General features: G+C 33.0%; 1 protein-coding gene across 1 annotated transcript in view; it reads left to right on the top strand.

Annotated features, from left to right (window-relative positions):
• LOC113392972 (homeotic protein proboscipedia) overlaps positions 1-10,106 on the top strand; it is a 47,217-nt gene extending 37,111 nt beyond the window's left edge. Inside the window, exons 3-4 of the mRNA XM_026629624.2 lie at positions 7,901-8,043; positions 8,231-10,106. Of these exons, the coding sequence (XP_026485409.1) occupies positions 7,901-8,043; positions 8,231-9,643 (1,556 nt within the window). The 3' untranslated portion in view covers positions 9,644-10,106. The remainder of the gene's footprint in view (positions 1-7,900; positions 8,044-8,230) is intronic.
• Positions 10,107-13,066: the final 2,960 nt, after the last annotated feature.

The raw sequence follows: 13,066 nt of genomic DNA, 5'->3' as shown, positions 1-13,066 counted from the left end.
TCTAAAACATGACAGACAGAAATAAAATATGAAACAAAAAACATCAAATATAGTTACCATTCGTGATGACACAATGCTAAAATAACACGAGTATTTCGGGACATACATACCTCGTTACATGGTCTTTGGAATAGTTAGTTTAAAAATAATACAAAATATTTAACTTACGCAGTTACGTTATTTTTTTTCGTTTCCCGATTAATTACATCGCTCTACTATGACAATACTTGTAACGCTGTAGTCATATAGCTATTTTAACAATACTTATTCAAAGAGAACCGTTTATTTATAAACGATTAAAGGTATGACTAAATATGAAAGTATGATTAATACGTTCATTTTGAGAATTTAGCTAAAATATTTGTGGTCTTTCAAATTATACACATGGTTTGTAACTGACAATAGGAAAACTATGAATAGACAAAAGTTAAAACGTTGCATACCGACACACGTATAGACTTCCGTTTAACTGTGCCCGACAGTGGTCGGTTTGTTTCTTTTAATCTCCGCCGTGAATGAAGCTAATGACGTGGCGCTGCGCAGGCGCACACACCTAACGGTCGTCCTCAATCCTCATTCATCAGAACTGTCAGCGACATCTATTGACAGTTGACTCCTGTGTCACGCCCGCTGGATAAATATTCTTGTTTCTAGTGATGATAAATCTGAACAAAATGACTATGTTTTTCATAAACAAAAGATTAACTGGTTATTTTTTTTCTCGTATAGATATACGTACCTATGTACGTATAAATTAGCCCGCCTTAAATCCGTCAGTCATATTTAATACATAAAAAAATATTGGGGATTACTCATCCTTTAAACTAAAGCCTTCGCTAGCGGCTAACAACAATAGTTACTGATAAGAACGTAAAGAAAAATAAACGATTATAATACCATCAGTCATGCCGGCAGCCCCGCGGTGGTCAGGTCAACGGCAAAGAAAAAACTCACAATTCCGAGCCGAATTCAAATGAAGAATGATTCATTTATGAAAATGAAATGACAGAATGAATAGTTATGTGGCAAGGAGTACAAAAGCGGCGGCAGCTACTGGCCACTGCTTTATGCCACGTGCTCCCGAGCCTCGTGGGAACTGTAATATACGGGCTGCACGAAAATATCTTTAGAGAATACGAATCTTCAAAGCTGTAATCCTATAGGCTAATTTACTTTAATATTTTAGACAATTATTACGCATAATCATTTTATACAACCTTTATGAAATAGCTTATAATCGAAATGTTTTTGAAACATCGACTGCATTTGTAAATAGCGCCATTAAACATGTTTGACATTTAGAATTGCGACCTTATCTCATAAAAATGGCAATTACTCGCTACCCCGTACCCGCAGCTTAGTAAACTCAAACGCTAAGAAAGAAGGAGCGGGCAATGAAATTAAAAATATGTCTTAAGGGCAATTAGCTTTAACTTTTACAGTAAGTGCCCTATCTGCCGCCACCGCTCCCTCGCTCTTTTCAATTGCAGGGACGGCGACCAGCTTTCCAGTTTGAGTGAATTTTATGAACTACACTCAAAGTTTTGCAAAACTTCACTCAAATGAGCTTCACTTCATTTAAATTAAATCACAAGGCTTATAATCATAATTATTTATCTTATTATAAGATAGTAACAAATTATAACTTAGGTAACATACATTATTGTGATTTAAAAATGAAAAAATATTAAATGGCTTTAAATATTATGTGTCTCTTCTTTCATATTATATACTTAATACAATATTGATAACTATAATAACTATACATATTTGCTTTTATTATTTCTACAATTTATTATATATTTAGTAAATCTTTATACATATAAAGATTTACTATTTATATAGTCAAGAAGTATACTTTGCGAAGACTATGAACTTTTTATACCAACACGTTGCAAAACAAAAGTGAAAACAGAATTAGGTAATTTTTTAAAAATGTTACTAGAAGCGCATTGACGGAGTGTTTAACAATAAATTTCCATTTATAAAGCCACAAGCAGGCGCGGGTGGGGGGAACTTCCGCCACTTTTTTCCTTCATTTCCTAAGGCCGTGCGGCTAGGGCGCACCGCCCTACAGCCACCAAATTAAAATGTTGCTCGACTCAACTTAAATTATACTGCATTAAAATATATAATGATTCATTTTTTTTTTTGAGTAAATATTTATTTTCTTAAATTGTCTATAAACCCTTCTATTGCAATAATTTGACATGTATGAAATCAAGAAATAAAGTCAATGATTGTAATTAGCTAGTATAAAAACAAGCTAACATACAAATATTAAATAAATGTTGAAATGATGTATACTTACCGCATTATTTAATATTATTAAATACTTCATGCAATGGTAACACTGGGCCGGGGGAAGTTAAGATGTCATACAGAGCACCGCACAAAATATCGGCGGGATAATAATTAAAAGAAGCGATAATGTCCCCGCCGCAGTGAAAAACGACCCTACCATCCTTTTTATTTGATAAATAAAATTTATTTGCGAACGCTATGCCTTCCTCGCTTCTTTGTGGGTTCAACTTCCTATTAGCGATTCTTTGTTTTATTTATAAAAATAGAATTGAAAAAAACTGAGGTTAAAGTTATAAATATAATCTTGGTACATATATTCGAGAAACTATTGTAGTAAAGGTCCTACTATAATAGTTGCTTACAAAATTCATAATTAATATGAACCCTTAACCCTATAAATATATACCCCTGAATGGATATATTCACTTAATACTTTACATATCAAACCTTTTTGACAGAATCTAATATAAAATACCAAAACTCTTCTATAATCACTTCCAATCAAGTAAGTTCATAAAAATATACTTATAGGGCTTTATTGTTAAAAGTACCTATGAAAATTTAAAAATTTAAAGGATTTTAAATCATTAAAATGCATCTCGTAAACAGGCAATGATTCGAATATTCAACTATTAACCTTAGCCTCCCCTAGGACCACAATCGGGACGGTTTTACTGCGCACTAAATATTCTCCCGGCGACAATTGCGATTATGAAAAGTGCACCATTATTTATACCCCGCAGTTTATTTTTTGTCGCCCCTTTCAAGGGCAATTAAATACGGCCAGTCTTAAGCGTTTTGCATATTCCAAGGAGTCTTTATTATCAGTTCCCTAATAGAGATAGCAAAGGTCGAAATGGATAGGTTTATTTTAAAATATTGTTTATAAGTAATATACAGCTGCACTTAGGTACTTTTGAATGAATGAATGAATGAATTGAATGGCAGATATTTTGTAATTTTATATCAACTTCCTATGTCACAAAGTCTGCCAACAGTGTCTTAAGAACATTGTCTAAGACAGAAGACATTAAGAAGGAGGAAAACAGAAGAGCTTATTTTTTGTGATCGATAAAATATATATATATATATATTAGTTTTTCCCATTCACAGAAAATCATCGCTAAAAGCCGTACACAAATTAACCGCTGAGGTGGTTAAATAATGGTTTGAAAATGTAATTAAAGAATATTATTTTATTTAAAATGCCATGAAATGTATTTAACACAGACTAAAGCCCTCTACATACTAAAACGAAAAACTCTGTATAATAAACTATATTGGAACAAGCTTCAGAAGTGTGTGCAAAATATTTGAGAATGATTTGAATTTAGGAGATGTAATATTTCACCTAAGATTCAAGTAAAATTATATAAAATCTGGTAAAAGAACTAGAAGTATAATCTGTATTTATTAACGCGGTAAAGGCTTAAAATGACAGATGTATTATATGGAAGTTGAAAACAAACAAAACAAATCGATTAAGTAACGCCATTAATACCTAAAGGATAAATGAAACGTTGACGGAATCGAACGGAGATCCCCAAGAGGCTGTCAAACTGTTTCGAAGTTGCGCCGTCTGCCGCGACAACTTTTAATAACCTTAATATCACCCAAATGGATTTGGGATTCTGAGAGTACTCATTACAATTTCATCAAACTTTAATATAAAAATGATAATGATTCAACTTTTAAATGAACATACAAGTACATTGTTGTTATATACATATATATGTCTAAATTATTGCAATTAATGCAACTGCATATTCATGTATTGCATTAATATTTATTTATAATTTAAATCACTAAGTAAGCTATGCAGTATAAACTCGGTAGGAGTTCAATGCTCGTTAGAACACATGATAGATTTGTTTTCGTTTTACAAAATAAAGGAGGCTGTTAATGTAATGTGTGTAATAAAAAAAATATAACAAAACTTCACAAATATGCCTCTTGTGGCTTTGTGTTTTACTATAATTTATTTACATTATAAATAGTAAAATATATTTTTTTAACTCAATAGCAGATCAAGATATCGAGTCAGCTCCTGGTACATCCCTGCCTTAACCCTCCCCGAACCAGGCGAAATTGAACCGTCTTAGATCTGTCTCCTCGTAATCCATGCTTATAATTGATGCGATAATGTCAAATAGGCCCCACGATACAAAGAATCGGAAAAATACAAATCTACAACATGATCGATTGAACAGTGACGGACGTAGAGATAAACGTATGTCAGTTGGATGAGATTGCGGCTGCAGAATAGGTTATGTTGACATGGACTTATACATATTTCCGAATATGTATGACGTAACATAATACGTTATTACTATGACACAGTTACAGTTTTAGTATCCTTTAACTATTCAATATATATGTACCTATATAGATATACCTAGATAGATAAACTACGACTAAGTATAAAGATGAAAAAAAAAATCAATGTGTACTTTATTATCATTGCTTTTTTTAATGCACTTTTGAATCGTCATTTTACAGAATTCTAATAACCGAACCACCAGCTTGGAATACCGGTTCTTCTCAGTAGAATGTAGATTCTAGAACCGGCAAGAATGTCTTCTCAAACATTTAAAATACAAGATTATGTTAGTTAAATACAATTAAATGAATATATCGAACCTGAAAGTGAACAAGTATAAGCTGTACATTTTTTTATCAACTGTATAATCTTGTGTTAATATTTTTATGTAGATTTAAATAGGCTGGTGCATATGCCCTTATTTTAAATAATTCTCACGTAACCTTAAAAAATAAAAACACCTAACAAAAAAAATAGTTATTTCGAAACATATCTACTTCTTTAAATAAATGTAAACAAATATTTACAACGACCCTCACGTCTCCAGACACCCTAATCGACGCTGTAACCGACAAGAAATGGCGGAAAAATTTACTTTTTGCCTTTGAAATATTGAATTTTTACATTTATGCCTTTCACACCTCATAACGTAATATTTCTTACCGACTCCAACCCCTAAGTAAGTTTTCTGGAACAGCAGTAACATTCAAAATAAATGTTTAGTACTTTATCAAAAACAACGCAACGCAAAAATAAAAGAAAAATATAAAAAAACATTCCTAATAATTGTAATATTTGAAATCGTCGGGCGTATTAATAAGTTTTTTACTTAATTATAAAAAAATAAGAAATTTATTTATTCGTATTATTGACAATTCCAATTACATAGGAAAATAAAATACATACGAAGCTAGTATAGGTATATACTAAGCGACTATAGTTTAAGTACATGAAAATCAATTACAACAATTTTCAAGCACCCTCACCATGTGCCCCGAGAGCCCGACTCAAATAATGTGACCGCAGCATTTAGTCGGCGGGCATCGAACGTTCTCTAATGGCATCCAACCGCCAACTGGCCACCGCATTAATCCTTTACCGACTCTTGATTAATTATTCAAACTTGCCCCAGGGCCCAACACACACTTCACAAATTGTTTACAACAACGTCACTTGTACCATTAGAGGAATTTTATGAATGTCTTAAAGGTTAAAACATACGTACTTGTAGTTTAACGATATAAGTACATCAAAATATAAATATATTGGGAATACAACCTGAACCCACTAGTCTATATTAAACAGTTACATCATTATTTTTAGCCGTTGTTACCAACCAAATACACATCAAATGTAATCAATCAATTAATAAGAAATATATAGGTACAATTGTCGTAGAAATCATGTTATACTTTACTGTCGATCGGACATATAAAGAAACAAACAACTAAATTAATTCAGGTAACTGGCACGCTTCACTTCACGCTATTATTCAATGTACCTAGTAAGGGTATTGTGATATTATCAAATTAAGTGCGGACATCGCGACTGTTGACTTGAACGATGTAAGTGACCCTTAATCCGCAGTAAATCTTCGGTCCGGGCCGAAGTATCCCGCACGGCCGTACGAGGGTTAAACAAGCGATTCCAACATCATTTATTACCTACTTGTTGTACGTAACAATGGATTTGTTAAAATAAGAGGTACATGATGGTAATACGTTATTGTGGATTTGTTTTATATTAATATTCGTAGTATAAAATAAACTCACAAACTCTGAGCAAGGTCATTTGTATCAAATGCTTTACGTAAAATGTTTAAAAATGAGTTCCAGTTTAACAATAGTCAATTTCCCAAATCCATCGCCACTTCAATCATCCACTAGAAGATATATTTCCATAAATAACTATCTATGACTCGTATAATAAATGAAATAGAACTTTCATACGTCGTCTAAAATGATACTATGTGATATTACGCGGTGTTTCCTAAAATACCTAGCAGCGTATTTCAAATGTATTTAAAAGTATGACGTATACGAAATGACGCTGTAACGTAGATAAAAAATAATAATAGCTCTGGTGACATAGAAGAAAGCTTCGCTCAGTGCGTAAGTGAGGACAGGCTGATAATGTGAACATTATACGCGGCACCTCTTCAGCTCGCATAATCGTCCGTCATGAGCAAAAACACCGCACTTGCATCTCACATTTGAACGAACAGTCGCGGAGAAAACTGTGAATCGAAGAAGTCGATGTTGATTTCTCGGGAAATTATTCGAACATCAAATGGTTTTATCGCAAAACGATTCTACAATTGATCAATAATATTTTTAAGTATGTTTAAGCTCACAAACTTACAATATCATCTTTTTTTTAATTTGCTTTAAATATATTCAATATTATAAATCATTTAAGACTATTCAACACTTGTGTTAGTGGCTATACCTGAAAAGCCGTAATTATTCTAGAGGCTGACCGAGGGCTATCGGCTTTCAGGTTCAGTTAACTGATGATTTAGTTATGTAGTTTAGTCTAAAGTACTCGTGGGTACTTATATAAAGGTAAATTTGAATCTTACACACACATTAGTATTCCTTTATAGCGTAAGCATAGAAATATTTCCAAATTTTAAAAGAATGAATATTTCAAAAATCGATTATGGTAATAAAAAGTGAATATACGTGAATATTAAATATACGTATACTTAAACTCCAATCGTTGACCAAGTTACTACCTAATAATTTATAAGGCGGGCTAGTGCATCAATGCGGAACCAAAATGAACCTTACATTTTGATTGACAGTTGTCCTTGCCCAATAGCATGAGCGGTTGCTGACGAGTCATGTCAATCAAGAACCACCCAACACACTACAATTTATTTCGAACAGTGCAGTGTAGCCTTTATTTCTCCAAATTTAGAAGCTATATTATAAACTGCCCTAATTATAATGCGAATACACACAGACCCTGCGCGGAATCGTCACGCGAACGCGATCGCCCCATTATTCGCCGCCCTTTGTAATTTGAATTTCGAATTCCAATTCGTATTTGTGGTAAAATAAAAAGAACTGTTTCGACACAATGGCGTCAAGGGCGGTGGTCTGACATGCGATCAAGTTATTACATTAAAGGAAAGCGCACCCGTGAGCCGCTCGCAGACCTGTTATTTTAACTTCGGGGAATATAATACTGTAACATTAATGCAAAACTCAATATTTAATAAAAAGTTTGCTGTTTAATGAAAGCGACGATAATGATATTATTTAATTTCAGAAAACGGTTTGCCGCGTAGGCTAAGAACAGCCTATACAAACACTCAGTTACTGGAGTTAGAAAAAGAATTCCACTTCAATAAATACCTTTGTAGACCAAGAAGAATTGAAATTGCAGCTTCGCTTGACCTCACAGAAAGACAGGTAAAGTCATATGACAAATATACGTATACAACATGAGGAGTCTTATAGTAGAATTATTTACAGTAAAATATAATATGTTAAGATAATATTAAAAACGGTGTCACTTTGTTGTTACTATATTATAATATATATTATATTATATTCGTATATATTATTACCATATTAATATGTTTTTTTTAACCTGTAGGTCAAGGTATGGTTTCAAAACCGTCGTATGAAACATAAAAGACAAACATTAAGCAAAAGTGAAGATGGTGACGATAAAGACTCCACAACATCAGAAGGCGGCAAGAGTTCTAAAACGGGCTTGGAAAAGTTTCTTGATGATGATGGTCCATTATCTGGTAAGAAAAGCTGCCAAGGCTGCGAACTGCCACCTGGAGCGTTGTGCTCTCCAGCTGAAGATCTTCCGGAGCTCACATCACGTACAAGGAACAATAACACTCCGAGTGCTACAAATAACAACAGCTTTGCTAGCGATGGCGCTTCAAGTGTAGCTTCGTCATCTTCGCTCGATAAAATGGCTGAAGAAGATTCAAGAGAGGGTCCACCTCCTTCAAGTGTCGTCACGACGGCACCTAGAAATCTTGCTAAACGTATTAAACAAGAATCTAGAAAACGTTCTCCATCTTTAGATGCAACAGGCTGTAAAGTGTCACCTTCTTCATCAAAAGATGGTCTCGTTGGTGTTGCCGGCTTAGACGGTGGAAAATTTTCGTCAGTCAATTTAACACCGTCATCTACTCCTGGTACACCTTCCAGTATGCATCAAAGTCCTTTAGGACTGTACCCTCGACCGTCACCCCCACATGTGCCACCTGGCCCACCGCTACCTCAAGCTGTACCTAACGCTATGCCACCATATGTTATAAGAGGGAACGCTCCACCTGGTCAATTTGTTCCCCATCCAGACTTTCGTATGGACTCCAAACAATTCGTTGGCAAACTAGCTCAGTACCAACAAAACAACAGATCTTATGAAGCGTACGGTCCCGCATTGCAGGGTAGTGATCAACATGTATACACACGGAACCAACAACACTCGAGGCAACAAGAGGGATCTCCTGCAACGAGAACGACGAACGGTATAGGGTCGAGACAATCGTACCCGCATGAAATGTATCAAAACTATGGATACGCAAGCTACAGCAAGGATCAAGTAGCTTACGGCCACCCAGGTTATGATCAAACACAAGGATATCCTGGAGAACACATGGGCTATCCAAACAGTCACTACGGTTATCATTACCACGAGAGTGGGGCACACGACCATGCTCACGGCTACTATAGTAGTGAAGGACAAAAAAATGTGCATAGCAACGATTATACGAAGAATGCATATTACGATACAAACTCATATGGTAATCAACAAGGTAGTGCAAGTGCGACAACCTATGTAGCCGGTGCAACGCAGGGACCTACGCCTGGCGAGCCATATGCCGGTACAGGGGAATGCGGCGACGGCTACGGTTCTTTCCAACAATTTTATGAAGCAACACACAACACTCCAACTACTGGTGATAACTCAAATTCTTCATCAGACTTTCATTTTCTTAGCAACCTTGCGAACGATTTCGCTCCCGAATATTACACCATTTGAGATAAGGACTTCGCCGAGCAGGCGAGTGATCTGTTCGTGTAACAATTAAACGCGTGTAATACAATTATTACAATTCATGTACATAAATAAAAATCTTAGTGTAAGGGTTATGGTGTTGAATTTGAACTGATTATCGCCAAAGGCGGCTAATTGATAATTGTTATATATCTATTTCTCTTTGTACGACTTAAATACCCGTAACTGCGATGTACTCGGTATAATGTAAATAAACTACTCTTAATAATTGTTATTCTCCATAGAGTAAATTACATGATAATTTTACACGCGAAATTATGAAAATATCTTCTTATGTAAAAAATTATTAGATATTGTCAAATATGCAAAAAATATATACACAGACTTTATATTACAGAAATTAATTCAGAAGTCTTAGATATACTATGTACTCAATTTATCAATTGTGCTAAATCGATGCAGCCATATAGCAATTACTTATAAAAATCAAAAATTGTCAAAATTTACAAATCAAACCCAAACATATGGCTATGATCTCATGTATGTCTGTACCTAAACAGTAGGTACAAAACTGCATTATAACATTAATAAAAAATATGAATTGTACACTTACCGTTATAGAAGCTAAATATTATAAATTAATTGATATTTATGTGAAAATACCTCGAGTATTTTTAAATACCTTTTCACGTGTTCAGGTTGAAAGTAATGCAATTTTCATAATTATTGTTTTTCGATACTTACGATTATAATAGATATTGTTTATGAAATTAAGGAATGGTCGTTGCCTTATTTAGTTAATATTGTTTTGTGACTATGGAGACATATTGTAGATACATAGTAAGTTAGTTTATTAAGCGACTATTGTAGATAAATCAGCGCTATCGTTTTGGCCTATTAAAATAAAAAATAATTTGGTGTCGCATGTGTATCGACTTATTTCAATGTATTCATCCCCATTATTTAATAAAAACTAAAGATAATCTTTAATCATAATTGTTTTTTTGATTGATTCAAACATTTGCTACAAAAATACGAGTAAATATTTTCTTATCACTCATATAAGTCTTATGAGTCATATCAGTAATTCCTTTCTGCTAAGTAAAGAAACTTTTTCATATAATTTACTTCAAATTTTTAATCCAATTTAAAAATAACATTAATGAATACAAAACAATTTTTGAGATATTTTAAGTTAAAAAATAAAATGATTATAATAAGAAAGATTTAAAAGCTAAAACACTTTTTAATTTTGTTATATAGATGTCATTTGGAACTAGTTATTATTATCAGCAATGGAGCCCAAATGCACACTGGCATCTCACTATTTATTCTATTTACAAAAAATAATTAAAAATAAATAAAATAATTAAATAATAATTTAAAAAAGTACAGTTAATAACTTTGGGATTTTGTAGTGAGAGAAGCTGTCTATCATTTGGAAAATATATTAAATTTCCAATGCATTATTACTAATAAAGAATTGGTTCTTAAACTATTGAATATTCTATGTTTTGAAAATTCAAAATGTAAAAAAAAAATCTTTATTCAACATAGAAGCATTACACTTTCTTATTGACTGTAAAAATTCTACCACCGTTTTAGAAAGATATACTACAGACCTGAGAAGAACTGGCCAAAAATATATAGCACTCAGTCGTGTTTAAAAAGTTACCTATTCTAAAACAACAGAATATTCGGCTAACGGTGGATAATAGATCTTAAGTTTTTAAGAATGACATTAGACTCATAGCTCAAATGGAATTCTCATTTATCACCCTGTAAGACTCATCTCAACAGCATAAGCCGTTTGGAAAGTAACATATCTAACTAACATTCATACTGTTCTTTTAGTTTAGTTATTTTCATGGTATCATGACATAGTGTGTTACTTTGATGTAATACTTCTGACTTAAACAAGGTAATCGCTCGTCAAAAACGAGCGGATCGATCTATCTGTGATCTTAAAACTAGAAACAGCCCCGGGATGTTTTAGGTATAATAGGAATAAGTACTTACAGTAGCGTCACATCATATTTGCAGCAACTTCGTGTATAACAATAACAATATCGATGATTTTGATAGAAACAGTGACAAAAACTTTGTATAAACACGAGAAGTAGAGATAAACTTGTAGCACCAAGCTTTCGACTCCACAAACTTCGCAAAGATAGTACAACCTCTCTGGGGTAAACTTTTTGAAATAACATTTTACATTATCCTATTTAAAATATATTATACAATTTTAAATCATATGTTTAAAGAAAACAAGGCATACTATACGGTACAGGATAAGAAAGCAAAATTATAATGCATCATTAAACAGTATCTGATAATCATTAACATGTAACCGATACTACGGTGTTTTAAGAATAGCATTGGCATTCTGAACTTTAGTGGTAGTTTAATCCTCATTTATACTCTCTAACAGGAAGCCTTAGCTCAGCTCCGGAGCAAACACGGTTAGAGAAGTTAGACAACTAACTGATATTGATACCGCTCGTCTGACGTCTACTTTAGGGTAACGTAAAGATTTTGAATCTGTTTTTGTTTTACAAAAGAGAGCTGTCCGGTCTATTTCAAATCAGAAACATTCACAGTTTTGTTTCCCCTTTTTTAACAAAGTAGGAAAACTCACTGTTGCGTCACAATATATTTACAACGTTATGGAACATTGATAACTTTTATAGAATCAGTAATAATCATTGTATGTACACTAGACGTAAGGATAAGGTTATATATAACGCCAAGTTTCCGGCTCCGTAAAGTCAATAAATCCTTCTTGGGGCAAGGTTCTTTATGTAATATTCGGGTCTGTAATAAAATTCCGCAGATATTTTTAACATTGCTGATTCATAAATTCAAATCATTTGTATAAAATACATTACTATATAAAGGATATTATTTAGCACAGCATTATATAGATGATAAAAATATTTTCGAGCGAATACTTGTTGACTTTCAGGGTTTATTACATAAATATATATATATCATTACATTTAAGTAACATAACTTTGTATAATAAATGTTGGAAAAAAAATAATTATTAAGTTTCTTGCCGGTTGTTCTTGATAGAACCTACATTCCGAAACGGTGGTAGCTTCACATAATAGTTTTATAATTTGAAGATTGAAAAGTGCTTCCAAATTTTATAGGCACATTTTTCAAAAAAATAATGAATTAAACCAAATCAGATATTGCTCCAGACAAGAATTCTTCTGAATTTTACAGAGATAGTAATTACCATTTCAATTAATTAACACAGCAATAACTCACCCAAATAAGACAACATCTCACTACTGTTTTTGTTTTTTAATATTTAATAAAAGTAAATATTTATGACATGCTTACTTTACACACATCTGCTGGTAAGATAAGCTCTTTCTTCATCTTGATAATAAAATATTTTTCCAAGTGAGGTTGTAAAAGTAGCATTAATACAAAATA

The sequence above is a fragment of the Vanessa tameamea genome, chromosome 12 (assembly GCF_037043105.1).
Source record: "Vanessa tameamea isolate UH-Manoa-2023 chromosome 12, ilVanTame1 primary haplotype, whole genome shotgun sequence".
Lineage (NCBI taxonomy): Eukaryota > Metazoa > Arthropoda > Insecta > Lepidoptera > Nymphalidae > Vanessa > Vanessa tameamea.
Note: the sequence above shows the minus strand (reverse complement) of the source record. Positions and strands in the feature narration are given on the sequence as shown.